This window comes from Mirounga angustirostris, unplaced genomic scaffold (genome assembly GCF_029215605.1).
Source record: "Mirounga angustirostris isolate CCGP_5_RB_7025 unplaced genomic scaffold, mMirAng1.0.hap1 SCAF_11, whole genome shotgun sequence".
In the NCBI taxonomy this organism is placed as follows: Eukaryota; Metazoa; Chordata; class Mammalia; order Carnivora; family Phocidae; genus Mirounga; species Mirounga angustirostris.
In genome coordinates this window covers 36,034,697-36,053,132 of record NW_026991719.1, presented here as the reverse complement: position 1 = coordinate 36,053,132, position 18,436 = coordinate 36,034,697, and the positions used below count along the sequence as shown (strand labels likewise).

The 18,436-nt window shown below is 40.9% G+C and overlaps 1 protein-coding gene across 2 annotated transcripts; it reads right to left on the bottom strand.

The window, feature by feature from the left end:
- Window positions 1-1,677: 1,677 nt before the first annotated feature.
- Window positions 1,678-18,056, bottom strand: DDX3X (DEAD-box helicase 3 X-linked). Of its 2 annotated transcripts, none has more exons than XM_045876459.3 (17): window positions 17,532-18,056; window positions 14,456-14,513; window positions 12,651-12,698; window positions 10,678-10,810; window positions 9,576-9,734; window positions 9,395-9,494; window positions 8,833-8,968; window positions 7,622-7,707; window positions 7,021-7,119; window positions 6,751-6,911; window positions 6,211-6,355; window positions 5,976-6,120; window positions 5,583-5,764; window positions 5,381-5,498; window positions 4,974-5,127; window positions 4,511-4,650; window positions 1,678-4,305 (listed from the first exon to the last, which is right to left on the bottom strand). In XM_045876459.3, the coding sequence occupies exons 1-17, from the start codon at window positions 17,574-17,576 to the stop codon at window positions 4,226-4,228; spliced, it is 1,989 nt and encodes a 662-aa protein (XP_045732415.1). In that variant the 5' UTR covers window positions 17,577-18,056; the 3' UTR covers window positions 1,678-4,225. The 2 variants fall into 2 exon arrangements, with proteins under 2 accessions (XP_045732415.1, XP_045732425.1); XM_045876469.3 differs by having other exon boundaries at window positions 4,511-4,647; window positions 17,532-17,691.
- Between the last annotated feature and the right edge of the window lie 380 nt (window positions 18,057-18,436).

The window sequence follows — 18,436 nt, the reverse complement described above, 5'->3', positions numbered from 1 at the left end:
TCCTATTTCAGAATTACCCTGAAGACAACCCAGTCAGGTATAGGTAGGAAAAACTGATCAACAATGAAAACGAGGCAAGAAATGGAGAATAGCCATTATAGAGGAAACCACATGAGAAACAGACTGAACATGCTGAAAAGTAGATCAACTGAAATGAGGACAAGATCTGGAACAAAACAGGTTTCAACATATCGGGAATAGTGTTCAATGAGAAGAGAAAAAAACCCGATATTCCTAAAATGCAGTGAATGGAACCTCTGCATTCCAGTGGGAAAGCAGCTAAGACCAGTGTCAACACCCAGGTAGCTTAGTTACTGAGCTTCAAAGAGAACAAGCCTGTGACCATTCAACCAGGTCACTTAGGAGCATAGAGGCAAGGGAAACAGCCACCCATGATAAAAGAAACATACCATTTTAAGCAAAGACATTGAACATTTTCAAACATGGCCCCTCTAAGTCATTGTAGAAAAAAATTATCTGGTGTTGAAATTCAGCCAAGAGGTGGTTAAGAACAAACCCAGGAAACATTAACAGTGGGTGGAGCGGGGAGGAGGGGGAGGGAGAATGGCTAGTATTTTGTATTTAAACATATCATTTAAATTACAAAAGCTATACTACAAAAATTAACATAGTATGCAAGTAAACTTGTATTATCTTAACCCTGCTAGACTAGAAATAATCTCAAGAATTTAGACAGTACCCCCAGATGGCTTGTGTTCACTCTTAATTTACATAAAAAGGACCTTGAACCATTCTTAGAATCCAGTTTCACTGTCACCTTGGGCCACGTTCTTGTCAATCTAGCCATCCTAACATAACCTCTTTCCACTTTTGACTAAACTCAGGCTCCCCTTCCTCTTTCCCACCTCCCAAACCAATATGGTTTATTATGCTTCAAAATTCTGCCCTAAAAATTTAGGCATGCTGCTCTGAGATCAAAATGGTCAACTATCCAGAAACAAGTATTTTACAATGCTAAAAAAAAACAAACTGTTCTCATACTGCAGAGAACTCCAAGTGAAACAAGCTGAATTAAGTACTTTCCTTAGGTTAAATCATGATTGCCAACACTTCATGTTTGACCCCCGAAACAGAGCAGTCCTTACTTTTGTTAACTTCTTAAAGAGGTCTTAGCCTGACCGTCTGTTAATTGGTGGTAGGAGCCTGCAGCAAAGTGGAGTAATGGAGGCCAGCAAAGAAACCGAAGGGGGAGGAAGGGTGCCCATGCCGCCTCCATCACCCTGGCCCCAAATACATTTAAAAGTAGGCTCCATGCCCAACACGGGGCTTGAACTCCCGACCCTGAGACTGAACCACGTGTTCTACCGACTGAGCCAGCCAGTAGCTCCCTCCCCCAATACATTCTTGATCCTTAAGTGTTCACCATCACTTGGACTACTAGTACATTTGGTTTTTGCCTTCCCCTGTTCAAATGACCTTCAAGTGCTTCAAAAAACAGATTCCCACCCATATTAAGCTGCTCAAATACAAACCAATTTGCAATACACTGTACATCACTAAGGACCTGAATCCCATCTATTCCAACAACTTTTTTGGGCCAACTTCATCTTTTATTACAAATACTTCTATCAGAGTAATTCTGTCTCCAAGAGGCATCTCCAAATTAGCATTGGACGGCAAACCAAAAAAATTACACCTTACAATTCTTCAGGCAAGAGCACAACTTTATTTTCACCTATAATAATAAACCACAATTGACAACAACAAAGGAGACTGTGCAGTTCAACTTTTTATTTTAATAAAATCAGAATATGCACAGCACATGCAGTGCTAGCATCTAAATACATAAGCAATTACTAAAGCTACAGTGACTTGAAGTTCAATCTTTACATTCAGCAAGTTTAAATCCATTCTTACATGATTTTTGAAACCTTATTAACTGAAAATATTGCTTGCTGATAAAACTTGCTCAAACGCTACCGCTGAATGTACAAGTCACTGAATATGCCAATACAACAAAGATAACCACATGTTTGAGGATTGCAATGTGCCAGACATTCACTGAAAAAAAAAAAATACACACAACTAAACAAAACTCACGCAACAAACATCTGAGAATCTGGACACTTCTTATCAGTGTTTTTGAAGTGTGTCATTAATATCTTAAGACAAGTGTATCAAAACCTTGGCATGATTTAATTTCAAGTCGCCAATTTTGTTTTTACTAACATCAGAAAGTTATGGCTACACTGCCAATGCCGGGTCTGCTTAATTTGACTTAAGAGTTTAATATGACTTAACATTAAAAGCTCACACTACCCCGAAATATATAATTTCACGCATACGGTGACATTCAACATTCAAGTGCCAGTGTTTTTGTACTGTCTTTTGGTCAAGTTTCTTTAAACTTTCAAAGAATCACTTTTAGGCTTACAAAAATAAATATTTGTCAAAATGTTCAATAAATATTACATAAAACTAGCAGCAAAAAGTATCTAGAAATCTGTCGTGTGCAAATAGTTTTTCTTCCCAACTATTATTCCCGTGGTCCCAAATAAATTTTAGAATCTAGTCCCATCCCCTTCCTAGACAAGCTGCGTTCAACAATCTCCAAGAGACAAAATAAGATTGGAAGTTTAAGGACACGCACACAAGACATATATATAAAATTCTCTGAATGTGCAATAAAAGAAGTACTTTGTAAAAAGTTATGGGCAAAATGTACAAGGGCCTAAACCTAGACTAATTGAAATAGCACCATAACAAATGACCTCAATACTGTCAAGTGCACCTACTTAATAAAAGTTTTAGAACAAGGCACAATACACTTGAAAATCTATTGCACTTTAGGAAATTTTTGCCATCTTCCTATGCCACTGTAAAAAGATTGAGCGTTTTGATCACCGCATTCTGGCCACAAAATTAGCACAGAATTCAAAGTGGCAGAGGCATTTTAGTGGTGGACAATGCTCATCTTTGGCCAGATTTAGCATAAACAGACTATAAATACAATGGAAACCTATGCAACTAAAACTGACTAAAACTGCACTGTAGAGCAGAATCGACACCTTGTGCAGTTATGTACATATTTCCAACCTGTGTGATCTCAAAATTTCAGTTTGTTACTCTTCTGGAGCCATTTTTACAAAGTCTATAGTAAGCCAGTTTAACATCTCAACGCAGCTTGAACAGAGTAATGTGAATCGGCATTTAAAATAAAGCCTGCTGCATTAATTCTTCCTGTTCATACCCTCTTGACCAAAAAACATCAACACTAGCATGCGTTATTAGACCAAAAATCACCCAGGGCCCCGAGGAGGGCTGGTCATTGCTGTGGTCAGCCATTCTACCATTTCAATTTCATTTATGGCAGGCATTTAAAAAGTCTAAGTAGATGAATTCTCCTAAAAACCTATTTCAAGTTATCAGACCTTTAAACTTTCCCTGTAATAATATGCCCACATTTGGCTAGCTCATAGTTAATGATCTGCCTAAACATTGAAAGAGGAATTGCTGTATTTACTTGCATTAACTTTGAAAACAGTGCTTTGAATGTATGCATGTATTCATACATCACCTCATCATGACTGGAATGGCTTGTTTAAAGACTATCAGGTTCTAAATACCTATCCAGGATAGAGTGAGCAAATCAGAACTTTTAACTTAATACAGTTTGCCACATTAGAAACTAATTCCATTAATATGCTTCAAGACGTTTGTTGTTTTCCCCCAATCTGCAAGTATCAAAAAGCCCTAATGCAGGCTACCGCATAAGTTTTTTCCTTATAATATTTATGGATGAATCGATGATTCCTGTTAAGTTGTATCACACCTGTGTGCCAAGGTTTGATTTTAGCCCAAGTTCAGTAAATTTATTTTGTCAAAACAATTGATATCTTGAGCATTACTGAGCCAACAGGACATCAAAATAAAAAGTTGTCTAAAGTTAAAGGCACAGTACATTAACAAACAAATGATCCTCAGTCACAAAATTATAAATGCAGTTTGGGATGGGGGTTGGCGGGAGGGGAGTTAATCCAAACTACAGCAATGAAGTCTTCGAACCACCTTCTGAACAGGGCTGCTGATTGTTCCTTTCAATTCTTCATGTGACCTTGAGCTCCCTTAAAAAAAAAATTTCAGTGGAGAATCACAGCTGGTAATGTACTGCGAGTTCTTGAAGCTACACAAGGTATAGTCTGGCTAAGTTACATGTGGTTTCCATATTAGCTTGTTTGGCAGGGTGGCCTACTGCAAAGCAGGTTCAGTTACCCCACCAGTCAACCCCCTGGGAGTTATAATTTCCTCCATATCCATCACTGTTGTAAAAGCCTCCATAGCCACCTAATGAGAGATTTGAGAGAGAGAGAAATTAATTAAGTCATCCACCGTTAAATACAATCTTTCCCTTCTTTAAAAGTACTCTGATGTCAAATTACGAAAAGCAATCTACAGGGCTGCACTTCCCCACTGTTTTTAATTACACTTTGAAAAAGAGGACTCCAAGGAAGAAGCCCTTCCCAAAGACAGGTTAAAAAATTCACATTACCTCCACCAAATGCCCTGCTGCTGCCGTGGCCGCCTCCACCACTGCGGCTGCTGCTTGCGCGGCTGCTGCTGAAGCTGGAACTGCTGGCACCGCTGCTTTGTCGATAGTCTCGGGCGCCGAATCCTCCACTGAATCTACTACTTCAACGACAGGGTGTGTTGGGGGTTTTCATGGGACAATGAAATGCCACCAAATACCCCAATTCTTGTTAAAACTTCCCAATGGTCAATTTCTGATTTTGCAATGAAAACATTTCCCTATCCAGCCCTCTCTTCCCTAGCAGTGATCAAAGGCTGTAGACACGAGTGGAGGGCTTCAACTCGGTGTCAACCCCTTCTAACACCCCTCACCCAAAGGACCCGGGCAACCTAAGAAATACGAAGCCTGCTCAACTAAATACTGGAAAAGTGAACTGTGGATGTGGCACCCATCCTTCTCTTTATGCACCACCTGTATGCCTTACCTCTTAGATCGTCCACGACTGCTACCCTTGTAGTGGTGTTCATAAGCCATGTTTTCTAACCAAGATGGCACTTCTTGTTTTGCTTCAACAAGAAGATCCAACAAATCCTTGGTAATATTTATATTCCTCTCGTTAAAGAATGAGGTGGCAAGGCCTAAACCAGTTCCAAAAAGTACAGAAATTAAGGTCTTCCACAAAAGCAGAGTTATTCTTACTTTCCTACACAGCATATTAAGTAGAATACCAAGAAAAGAGATGACAAGTCACTTGTTTGTATTGCTAAGATAGATTTTAACTGCATTCCTTAGAAACAGAGTAGTTCTTAGATTTAAGATCCTGGGAAGTTCTTGGCTGTACGCCTCCCACTGAAAAACCACCACCAGACCATCAAGTAACCAAACACTTACCAAGGTTCCCTACACGTCCTGTACGGCCAATGCGATGTACATATTCTTCAATATCACTTGGCAAGTCAAAATTGATAACATGTTTCACATTTGAAATATCCAGTCCTCTTGCTGCTACCTGAAAAATAATTTTTGTTATATATGGCACACTTAAAGCCAAAAGTTGAACATGCTGAACATGAAAGAACAGTCTTATACATACTGCTGTAGCCACTAGAATTGGGCTTTTTCCTGAGCGGAACTGGTGAAGGGCCTCTTCTCTATCTCTCTGAGATCGGTCTCCATGAATACTGGTACAAGCATATCCTTCGTGGTACAAGAAATCTTCCAGAGAATCTGCACCCTTTTTGGTCTCCACAAACACTAAGGTCAGTGAATCCTTGCCTGATTGTGAAAAATTACCAGGTTTTTGTCACTAATAGTGACTTAGTTCTCTTTACATTTAGTAAACATGCAAAGAGAGGCAAATAATACTTTTAACGAATGTTCTGAATGGGGAGGAAAAGCAGTAAAGGGGATCCAAATGGATTCTCATTACCTAAGTCACCAGCGTGATGCTAATATTGTCATTTTACCTGTTGCATGTATTTATTACCTGTTGCATTCAGAAGGTCAAGCAAAAATGACCGTTTGTCGGACTCTTCCACCCAAACTACTTTTTGTGTAATATTCTCAGAGGTAGAGCCAACTCTTCCTACAGCTAAAAAGATATACTCATCTAAGAAATCACGAGCCAGCATCTGAAAGAATTAAAAAAAAGGAAAAAAAGTTTATTATCTACTGAAATCAACAAATTCCTAAGTGGTGAAAGCTGCAGCATCAAACAATACCTGTATTTCCTTAGGGAAAGTAGCACTAAACATCATAGTGTGGCGGACACCCTTTGGTGGCATAGTATCTTCTTCAACTATTCTACGTATCTGAGGTTCAAAACCCATATCCAACATCCGATCAGCTTCATCTAACACCAAGTATCTGCCATAAAAATAATCAGTTTAGAATTTGAGAGGACAGTTTTAGTACAGCTGTTATCAAAATTAGTATTATTTTGATAGTTAAATTCCTCATACTGCATGATTTGACACACGTACATGAGACCTAGCCCAGGATTTTTGCCATCATTCACAAGCATACAGCAAAACTAGCTCTTACTACTTTTCACTCTGTCCCAGTCTGGTTATTCTCAGCCTCTACTAAAAAAGGTCCCTGGATTTTTCAACATTAAAGTTACAATTAGCCAACTTCCTGTACAAGTACTTACACAAGCCACTTCTCAAACTTAAAAATGTCAACAGTGCTAATAACTACTGCAAAACTAATGGTCAGTAATTAAAAAATTATTACATCTCATGCACTTAAAATTAACATACTTGCAAAAGTCTAATCCAATCTTTCCTCTTTCCATCATATCCACTAGACGTCCTGGAGTAGCTACTAACAAGTGGCATCCACGCTCTAAGTCTCGAATCTGTTGACCAATATCAGCACCACCATAAACCACGCAAGGTCGAACTCTAGATCGGTATGAAAACTGTAAGCGAAGAAAGTTTATCAACTTCAAGGCCAACACTTTTACATGGTCATAAAACATTTCATTAGAATCAATGGGAAAGCCAATAATCCCTGAAATGCATACTTACTTTCCTGGCTTCCTCGTAGATCTGTACTGCCAATTCTCTAGTTGGTGCTAATACCAAGGAGATTGGGTATTGCTTGCGACGTCCGTACCTTCCATTTTCCTAAGAAATAATTTAAGTTAAACTCTTTAACATCCTTTTTTAAAGACCCACTACAACGTAATTCCCTTCTGTAATTTATTATGTGAAAACTTTTTCACTAAATAATTTGGAGTAAGTAGGAAGTTCTTTATAAAGAACTCTCATTTAGAAAGTTCTCTCAATAGCGACCTACAAAGTTCTACAATAATCTCCTACTGGTGTGCCTGGCTGGCTCAGTCGGCCCTCGGCTCAGATCATGATCCCAGGGTCCTGGGATCGAGCCCTGTGTCGGGCTCCCTGCTGGGCAATGAGCCTGCTTCTCCTTCTCCCCCGCTTGTGCTCTCTAGCTGTCTCTCAAATACTTAAAATCTTAAAAAGAAATAACAACAATGTCCTACTTCAGGGGCACCTGGCTGGCTCAGTCTGTAGAGCATGCAACTCTTGATCTTAGGGTGGTGAGTTCAAGACCTAGAGCGGGCATAGAGCTTACCTTAAAATAAAGTCCCATTTAGCAAGTATTTACCTTCATGGCCCTCAAAGCCTCGCCTGGACCATCTGAATAAATCTGACTCAAGATGGGTAAGAGAAACGCTGCAGTTTTTCCAGACCCTGTTTAAGAGAAAGCATATTCTAATTCAACCACAGAAAAACCTCATTATTTTTGAATAATACACGAAGTTTTTTAACTGCCCTATTACTGGTTAATTAGTGGTTTTACTTTATGCCCAAATAAATTTTCTAAAAATTAACACCAAAGTTAAAAATACCGGGAAGTGACTTCTGAGTCAGCAAATGAAGACCCAGCCTATTTATCTTTGTAAATAAAGCTTTATTGGAATACAGCCATGCAAAATTTCCATGAGGTCTATAGGTGCTTTCAGACCACAACAGCCAAAATGAGTAGATTGGCAACGGAGACCATGTGGCCCATAAAACAAAAAAGGTTTATTTTGTTCCCTTAAAGTATACCAAACTCTGATCAATAACAATGTAGTATTCACTTCTTTGCATTTGTGTGTGTAAAGAGAACAACCATTGTGCCTCCAAAGTGATGTCAATTTCAATTTCTAATACTTCCTTGCAGGTACTGTAGATACTAATGGTGTACAAAGGATGATATTCCCACTCTCCCATAGGGAAGAAAAAATACCAAATGATTATTATGTATTTTTAAGGGGGGGGTCCTGCCACCCTCTTTCATATTGGTCAAACTTTAGCGCTGTAGCCACGAATGGCTGGCTTCAACTTGGTGTCAACCCCTTCTAACACCCCTCACCCAAAGGACCCGGGCAACCTAAGAAATACCCCCATTCCCAAAAGATGGTAGGTGCTCCTTTCCCATGAAGGCACCGCACCTTTCCCTTGGCCACATTCCTATGGATCACAGACTATTCTAATCTTATCCCCCTTATTCCAGATATAATGTTACAGTGCTCATTTCCCACCAATGCACGGACAATAATGTATCCCTCTTGCAGCAGTACCGGGCTGAGGACTTTCTATAGGCCCCAATGAGAACACTAGAGAGAACATAAAATCCAAAGGTCCAACACAAGAAATAGCAGCCAGCTACTGCATACCTGTATCAAAGTATACCGGTGAGGCTACATCTGGGACTCAAGCTTCCCCGTGAGACTAAGATACCCCGTGTGGTTTTTTTTGGTACTAGCTTTATAAGACCAAACCCTATTACGGTATTCTTGACAATTTTTTACTTTTATCAAATAAACTTACCTGTTTGAGCACAAGCCATCAAGTCTCTTTTCTCTTTGATAATAGGAATAGCATGCTTTTGCACTGGAGTTGGGCGAGTATAACGAGTAAGCTCAATGTTTCCCATAATAATTTCTCCCATCTCAACATCACTGAACTGTCAAAGAAATTCAACGGGGTTAAATAGCTAGAAATGCTATCTGGAGCCATTTTTGCTTTACACTAATACAATAATAAGGGGGGGGAACCCCTCACAGCTGATTTGTACCATACAGCTGCTTTACGTGAAACGACAATATATTTTGAGAAAAATCAACCCCCAGGTTTAATATACACTGGAGAAGTCTGGGTTCTTCCTATATTTGACCCATTTTCTATTTCCAATTATTAGTAATGGTGACACTGAACTCAATCTTTCCCTTTCCACAAACCAATGAGGCAGGTTTTTAATGTAACTAAAGAATTATTAAAGTAGGTACAGTCTGCATTTGCTTTTAAGAAGCCCGCCTCATTTTGATGTGCTGTGAAAAAGTTTACATACACTTCCCTCTGTGTCTTAAAAAGCTCAAGCACAAATACTTACACTTTCAATGTGTGGAGGACAGTTGTTGCCTGTTGCCTCAACTGGAATGTCGTCATATTTCTCAAAGTTAATCCCAGTGTTTCCTCCAGAAAAGAGTTCCCTGAAATCAAGATTGGTACATTTACTTGTTATACTAGCTAATAAGGCTTTATCACAATTAACATACATTTCAAAAACTTACTGTTCCAAGCGTTCACTTGGTGGGAGTGGTTTTGACCAATCATCTTCATCTGATTTGTCACACCAGCGACTATTTCCACCACGTTCAAATTTGCCAAAACCACTTCTGTCACCACGGCTGCCAATGCCATCATAGTCACTCCGTCCACGATCATCAAACCTGAACAGCATAAGCAACTAATCAGAATATCATTTAACCACTATCAGATTCCTAGTACTACTCTAGAACTGTACCTGGAGAGAAGTTGAACCGTTCATTATGGCTAACTTCAAGGATGTCAATTTTCCTTACTCTTATTTGACAAATAAGGCCTTTTAATTAATCAGACTGTCATTCACATACGCTAAGTATGTATCCTTCTTGATTTCTGTATTATACAGCCTACACAGGCCTCATACATGCTGAAATTAAGAACCAAGTCTTAAATATTTGGTATCAGCACATAACTTACGCCTTTATTTAAACTTCTCATCCAAATGTATTTTAGTGGTAGGAAAAAGAAAAAAGCACACCAAACATCAATTGTCCCAGTTATAACTAGGATGTCACTTGAAAGGACAATCAATTCACCTGTGTGACAGACTTTGGATAAAAGGTAGAAAATAATCCTTACCTGAATTAAGATGTTTTTAGTTTTAGGCCTGTTTGCGAAAAATCAGGACACACAGGACTAACCACAGCTATTAGGCGCATGAGGTCAGTTCACCACTTGTGTAATCAAAAATATAAGGTGTTTAAAAATTGTCATATAGAATATCCACAAAAAATCTCAACCATATTAGGCCACTCACTAGATAAACTTACTCCTTTACATATAAATAAAACTGAAGAAATATAAAAGCAACTGATTTCACTATGCCCAGGTGCACATTCTTATTCTCATCCAATTTCTATGTAACAAGTTCAATTTAGTTAAGACCTCTTACAGCTAGGAAAATAGGATTACACAGACCTAACTAATGCTTAACATCCAAACAGGTGGTCTATTAAGGGAAAAAAACATGCTTAATGGTCAGAGGACAGGAATGAGTACTTATCAAATTAAAGACCAATTCCTAAATTGCATACGCACAAGACCAGAAGATCAATAAAAATCACTTACCTTCCCCTTGATCCACTTCCACGATCACTAAAGAAACTAGACTTCCCTCTTGAATCACTACGAGATCCAAAACTGCTGTACGCATCCTTATCCTTACTAGAACTCCACCCTGAACTGTCTTTATCGTAGAATCCTTCAATGAAAAAAAGCAAACCCATTTTATTGTATTAATTAGAAATTTACAATACCTAGGTCTCTGAATTCGAAGCCCTCTAAAACTTTATCTTATGTGTGTGAACTGGAAGGACAATGGAAATATTCCTATCACGGTACTAGAAAAGAACCAAGATTTAGAGCTGATTTACAACTGGAACACAAAATTTTTTATATTTTTAACTCTCTCCACTAGAAAATACTGTGCACTGAGCCAAGCAATTTGACAGTCTAAAAGTGTTCTAAAATGAATAAAATACCACCTCTAAAAAGCTCAATCGCTTTGCCTATAAAACAATTGTTATATGACCACAATTTCATTTCCATTCATTTTATAGGTGTGAACCCAGTTTACTAGGAAACAGCTGCCATTATTTCAATGTCTTAGAGGTGCTGTTTAAGACATTCCTAAAGGTCAGATTACTTTTTAATAAGAGTGTTTTCCAGTTTCAATAGTAAAAAGTAGAACAATGCTCTGTTCACATGAAGTGCATACTATCAGACAAGAATCAGGAATACCTAGAAAAAAGAAAAATCCTCATCCCTGCAACACTGTTAGTGTGGACAGATTCTTACGTACAACTATAAACATTCAATAACAGGGAATGAGAAAGGTATAAATTAGCCCAACAGGCAGAGGGTTTAAAAACAAGCAGTGGAGGGCTTAACAAGTTTCAGTAGCACTTTATTAAAGAGATCGTTTACAAGTTACTTTCCTTCCGCTGATGTCCCTACTATTAGCCAGCCAGGTGACTGACAGCCTTAGCTAGCAATAAAGAATTTAATTACATTTCTAAGACCTTTCAGTTCTAAAACCTCTATACTGCCTCTTCCCTTTGATCTGTCACTGGGATGAAGAGGGAAAATCACTAAGCACTAAATATACGTGGGGCCAATTTCAGCTAGAACACTCTCAAGAATGAGAGAACCCATGACGATAAAGACAAAATGTGCAGTAACTAGGAACAATGATACGATAGTTAAGAAATTATAATATGGATTTTATACCCATGTATTGCAGGGACAGTGCAGCTAACAAAGACTGCACATACATATGGAGGAACGACAGCAAACCACAGGATTCTGTGGGCTTCTCCACCCTTCCGCCTTCTTTATAATCTTCTTCTTAACCTTTAAATAGTTTTCCAAACCTTCACTTTGCCTCCAAATCTCAGATCACCTATTTTATGGAATATACAGCACCCAAACAATGGTTCCATAATGAAGTATGTACTAGTTATCTATCACTACATTACAAACACAATCAGAAAAGACCAGGTGTTGTGATACATTTTAGACGAATCCTTTCAAATGAAGCAGTTAAAAGCAAGGAGATGAAACCAGAGATCACTCCCAACTTACTGGGAGCATGCCCAATGCTACAATCGGTTTATAATCTGTTATCTATTCTGCAATAACCCATCTTTCTTTTGACAGCTCTACAAAACAGAAATAACTGGGTTATCAACCATGCAATTTGGTTTACATAGTAGGGTGCCTACTCACCTTTTTCAATTTGAAATCATGATGTGAATGATTACAAACACAAATCACAAAGTACAACACTAGTAAAATTGTACAAAGCCATGCCCTTGGCCACAGAAAATCTAACGGAGGAAATAGAATTTTGCACTGCGTGACTGTAGATGAGTTTTCCCAAAGTGAAATATATAATAATTTATAATAATTTCCTAATATTTGAACCAATTCTGACAGGCACAGGAGAGCACAATGTTTACGGACTTCCCAAAGTGCCTCATTTTTCCCTAGGCTCCGACGTCTAAACACAAAGAATTAGGTCTACTAAGTTGTTGACTTACCTTTAGTAGCTTCTCTGTTCCTTAAGTGAGGAGGAATATAGCGCCCCTCTAAAAGAAAGAATATAAAAGTAAATGCCAAAACTTCAAGTTAAAGCTTTTCACGAAAATTTGTGCAATTAAAAAATGGTCCTGGAAAAAAATTTTTTTAGTATCCAACCTTCTAGTCTCTTACTTGGAAATTGAGAAGGGGGAAAATGAATCTACTTTTACTTTAAATGGGTACTGCTTTTTAAGAACTTAAAAAAGGGAGGGGGAGGAGGAAAAGTTTGGTAAATAAAAATTTGACTCAGAACCTAATCACTGAAATCCACAAATAAATATAACTTGTCACTAGTGGTTAGTGTAACACAACTTTTTAAAGGGGGCTGCTATTATTTCAGAGAAAGGTCATAAGCAGACACAGTTAACAACCTAAGTATTACAACCTCACAGACTACTATGTAATAAATCATGAAATTAGACATTGGGAGACATTTTTGTTTCCATCCTGGTAAGTTCCAAAAAATAGATGATACACATTAAGGAAAAACTGCAAAGGCGAAAGGATTTCAAGGAACTGAGAGTTTTAACTTGGGGCTTGCTGAGTCTATAGTCCACTTGTTCTGTAGGCAGGCAAGAATATAGCCTAGACAATGGATGAGAAACAAAAGCAAATAATGTGTATCTACCAAGTAAAGGAAAATCAACCTGCTTTATTACTAATGAATCTACAACTTAACTCTCCTTTCCACTTTTGGGTTGAATTAAATATTAAATATCTCTAATTAGGATGACCAACCCTTAGGGGCGCCTGGGTGGCTCAGTCATTAAGCGTCTGCCTCCGGCTCAGGTCATGATCCCAGGGTCCTGGGATGGAGCCCCACATGGGGCTCCCTGCTCAGTGGGAAGCCTGCTTTCTCCCTCTCCCACTCCCCCTGCTTGTGTTCCCTCTCTCGCTTTGTCTCTGTCAAATAAATCAATCTTAAAAAAAAGGATGACCAACCCTTAAAAGATCTTTACCATGACAAATAAAGTAGATTATAAAAAATACGTTAACTTTGTGCCCAGCGAGGCCCTTCTTGCCTAAAAATGAGGCCACATCCTTTACTACCTAACACAGTGCTTGAAAAAAATGCTTTCACACCCTACAGCCTGTACCCATTTCCCCCCTCCTTTTCTTGGGGGGGGGGTTTAATAGGAAGAGACCTGACCTGAAGGAAACTGAAGCAAGTCTACTGCCAAATAATAAACCACCTACACCTCAATACTAATCTGTAACAAGTCTCAAAAAAGCAAAAACAAAAACTGAAAAAATAAAATGAAATATAGCTTTTATCTAATTTCTTTTGAAAAGAACAATGCAATTCAGCATTTACAATCTTAACCACCACCTCAAGATTCAGTATAGCCTTGTAAATCTCATGTTCTTCACAGGAAAGGGTTAGCTGTAGCATGTGTATGTTCCCTTTACTGAATTTAATTCTGGTAAATTCACTCGAATAGGGATAAACACATTCCCACCACCTCTAAGCTGGGCTCAAGATTCACAATGAACATAAACACTTCCAAAGATAATTTGTTTGTATCAAGTTCTTTTTAATGATTTTTACTCAAAAAAAAAAAAAAAAAAAGTCCCTTTTATTACCAAAAGGCCACAATGCTTTAGATAAATTACTGATTACACTACATAATTCTAAGAACACTGATTATATAATTCTTTCCACAGTAACAAGTGGAGGGGAATTCTTAAGCTTTAAGTAAGTCCAATGAAACATGAAGTTATTAAAACTCTAATATTCAAGAAATTCATAAAATGGTTTACTTACTGCTTGCTGTACTTCCTCCACTCTGATTATCGGAAGAGTTCAGGTCTAGGCCAGCAAACTAGGAGAAAAGAGTTAAATGGTTAGCACACTTGAGAAAACCAGTCCTGCCCTCTAGCTAGTTGCCCTGCCTGCTTCGTAGGGCTGATGTGAAACTCTTAATGAGAATAAGAACTAAGAATGCGCTCTGAAGACTGTAAAATTCTAAGCAAACCCAAAATAGCACTCACTGTTTATACTATAGAAAGCAGCACACCAGGATGCTAACGTTATCCGGTAGAAACTGGATCCAAATTTAAGCCATTCAATTAAAAATGAATTTCCCCCTGTAACATTTTCCATAGTAAAAGCCCCAAGAAAGTATTTTATTTTTTTTTAAAGATTTTATTTATTTATTTGACAGAGAGAGAGAGCACAAGTAGGCAGAGTGGCAGTCAGAGGGAGAGGGAGAAGCAGGCTCTCTGCTGAGCACGGAGCCGGACGTGGGGCTTGATCCCAGGACCCCAGGATCATGAACTGAGCCAAAGGCAGCCGCTTAACCGACTGAGCCACCCAGGCGCCCCGCCAAGAAAGTATTTTAAAATGTCAAGAGAGGCAATGGATTCATCTTTACTCCAATCATATCTGACAAATGTTTCCAATGCCACCAACTTCCTACTTGGAATTATTTTAAGCCTACAGAGCACACCTGAAAAACAGAACAAAATTTTAACTGACCATTTCTTAGTTCTTTTATCCCTAAATGCTGCACAAGTATTTTTAATTAGGGTAGCACTCTTAAGAACAACTCTCCCATTTTCAGGATCCAGATTAAGTTCAGAAGACTTTGGACATAAAATAGCACAAGTGACATTCAACACTTTCTTGTTGAACACATTTCACTACCTTTAATCTCCATTTCTACTCACCCCTTACACTGGAACTCAAAACCTCAACATTCTACAAAAAGACCTGCTATGGTTTCTCATTCTTTTATGACTAACCAGAAACTACTTGCAAGCAATACCGGGGGGAAAAAAACTACACGTGTCAAAAAAAAAAAAAAAAATTTATTTTTTTAAGAAAGCCACAAAAGACCAAATCACATAGTAGTGATGCCACCTGTTTGCAAAGATGACATAAGTCTTCTGTTGAAAGTTCAAGATTGATACTGTCAAATTGCAAGCATCATCAATGGAGTCACTGAAAACTGGAAGCAGATGCTAAATCTTAAAAGTAAGTAGGTATGGTAAGACTTTCAGGCACCTCACTTCCATAGTTTGTATTAGCAAAAACGCTACCATGCTTTCTGTTAACAGACTGATTCTTTCAAGTGCGATAGGAACAAAAACTCCTTTTGCACAAGTTTTCTTAATTTTACACTGGGCAACAGGAACGATAAAGAGCACGTTAAAGACTACTATAAAATGTTAGAATTACATTGCTTCATTCCTGCCTATAATCTTTTTAAAACGGCTCCACCTGTACAGAAAATGTTAAAACTGGGGATAGCCAGTGCTCTTGACAAGATATTCTATGTGCTTCATTCAACATATGACCTGTCAGCAATATGGAGGATGTAACTGATTCATTAATGGGGGGGATGCTCCCAAAGAAACAGATCATTAAATCTCTAAAATTATATTACACACGACTACATTAAAATCTACTATCAATTTGTGTCACTAAACTTCGTTTCAGGATTTTTCTGGCGTTCGTGGTAAGAAGTTTAAAGGATCCAAACATCCCACCTAAAAGCTTATCTGAAGCACGTTGCTTCAGTTGCAGAGGGATGCAGACTTCCTGCCACCGAAGCCCATAACCCCTCCTCCTCGCTCAGATCACACGTCCTCCTCTAATCTACCCCCAAAGCCTTAGAAGAGGGGATTCCGGTTAAGATGACAGACCCGGAGATCTGACCTATTTCACAATTCCACTGCACAGGCAGCAACAAGTCAACAACAGTGTTTATTTCCCCCAAGCTACATTCCGGGTATTTTTCCTCCGGCCGATTCCTGGATCAAACGTCACTAACACGGGAATGGTCATACAACCCGTGGTACCACCCAAAACAACGCGCGGCCCTCGCTAAATCGCCACACTCGAAACTATCTGGAGCAAGGAAAGAAAAGGGGCCACTCCAGGTCCCTAACCTCCCTGATGTCTCTCCGCCGCGTTCTAATCTCTATCTAGAACCCAGCGCCACCGCGCACGCAGAGACCATTACTCCCTCCCCTTCCCCCCACTCCTCTCCGAATCTTCTGCGTCACAAAACTTTCCACTCCGGAAACGCGGCCTCCTCGGCCGCGGCACCCACCATACGATGGCCCCTGCGGAAAACGGGCTGGAGCGAAAAAGCCTGCGGAAGAAAGCCCGGGAGGAATAAGATGTCCATTCCATGCTCCTTTCCAGGCCCTGGCCGGCCGGGGGCCCGCTCTCTCCCGCTAGTGGGCCCCAGCGCCGCCCAGCCCCACACAAAGAAGGCCGCCGCCATTACCCCGAGCGCAGGCCACCCCCCGCGCCACCCCCTCCCACATTCCAGGGCCGCGTCCCTCTGCTCACTCTCTCTCTCTCTCTCACACACACACACACACACACACACACACACACACTCACACACACAAATGCAGCTGCGCGCGCGCGCGCACACACACCAACGCCGCCGGGTCTCTGGGACAGGAATCCAGGCCGCGCGCGCAGAGTCGAAAGCCCTAGAGGCCAAAGGGGTCCCCAATCGCGCAGCGCCGCGCACAACCCCCAACACACACCACCCATGGGTCACTAAACCAGTCGAGGTTTGCGCGTGCGCGTCCCCGCGAGAGCGCGCGCACCCCCTCCCCCTCCGCTCGCCTGCGCACGCACACACAAAAGCCGCCATTGTGCTCGGCCCGGGGACAATACCGCGGGCCAAGCCGGAGCCCCGGCCCGAGCGACGGCCATAACCAGCATTCCTGCCACCTCCCCGTTCTTCCACAGCCCCGAAACACTCACACTAGCCAGCTCGAGGCACGCAGGAAATGGGAACTAAGAGTGCCAGTTAGCGCTGCGCCATAAGCTAAGTTAGGTCAGCAACCACCCCGGTAGACTCCTTGCAGCTCACCTGCTGGTCCAGCCCGAGCGCATTTTCCACCGCCACATGACTCATCCCTGAAGAGTACCGAGAACTCGGAGTCTTCCTCTGCTGAGCGACTGTGTTTGATTCACCGCGAAGGCTCTCTCACGGGAGAACTGCGGCTCTGGAACTCACGGCGCGGCTACCGATCTAATATACCCACTCGAAAGGCTGCTACGTCAGCACGTAAGACGTAGGCCCTCCCTCTCACACCCGCCCTCCTCCTGCCGCTGTGACTTCTGCCTAGCTACTGCGCGCTCGTTTAGTCCAAACCTCGCGTGATTTTCTAGTCAGTCCCGTCCCTGGCTGGTCGTCCTACCTTGGCCCACAGAGCGCCAAATCTGTCCTAGTTCGCTTGAGCTTCAGTTCCCTTGTTCTTCGCTAATACCCTAGCCTGTCTTTGAGATCTTGAGATCTCGCGATAACTCGTTGGGTCCCGTTTTCCGCCTGCGAGGAGGTCTTAAAATTTGACCTAGGCCTCTTCCCCCCTTTTCTCCCTGTGCTCTCAGTTTTTGCTGTTCTTTTCAACCGAGCACTCGTTCTAGTTTCTGTCAGTCCTCCGACTTGGGGATGTCGGTAGATTTCTTCGAAATAAGCCCTCGTTCTTTCGCGGGCAGCCTCCCCGAAAACGGAGTTAGGAAAAAAAAAGCCCGAAGCCGGGAGGACGGCGGGTCACGTGACCGCAGGTGTTGATCGCGGTGGCCATTTTGTGAAGCTGGAAACCTTGGCCTTAATTGAGTGCTCGGAAGGCGGGGCGGTGGGGGGAGAGGGAAGAGGGGTAGAGGAGGAAAGAAGGGGAAAAGGAGGAGGGGGGAAGGAGGAGGAAGGAGGGAGGAATGGTGGTGGGGAGGGGGTGGGGGTAGCGGAGGGGATCTGGGGACAAGTGCTGGTGG

Coding starts and splice junctions, on each gene's coding strand:
- DDX3X (XM_045876459.3), bottom strand. CDS start 17,576: ATGAGTCATGTGGCGGTGGAAAATGCGCTCGGGCTGGACCAGCAG. Junction 8,969..9,394: donor GTCCTCCACACATTGAAAGT/GTAAGTATTTGT, acceptor TTTCTTTGACAG/TTCAGTGATGTTGAGATGGG. Junction 7,708..8,832: donor GATGGCTTGTGCTCAAACAG/GTAAGTTTATTT, acceptor TCTCTTAAACAG/GGTCTGGAAAAACTGCAGCG.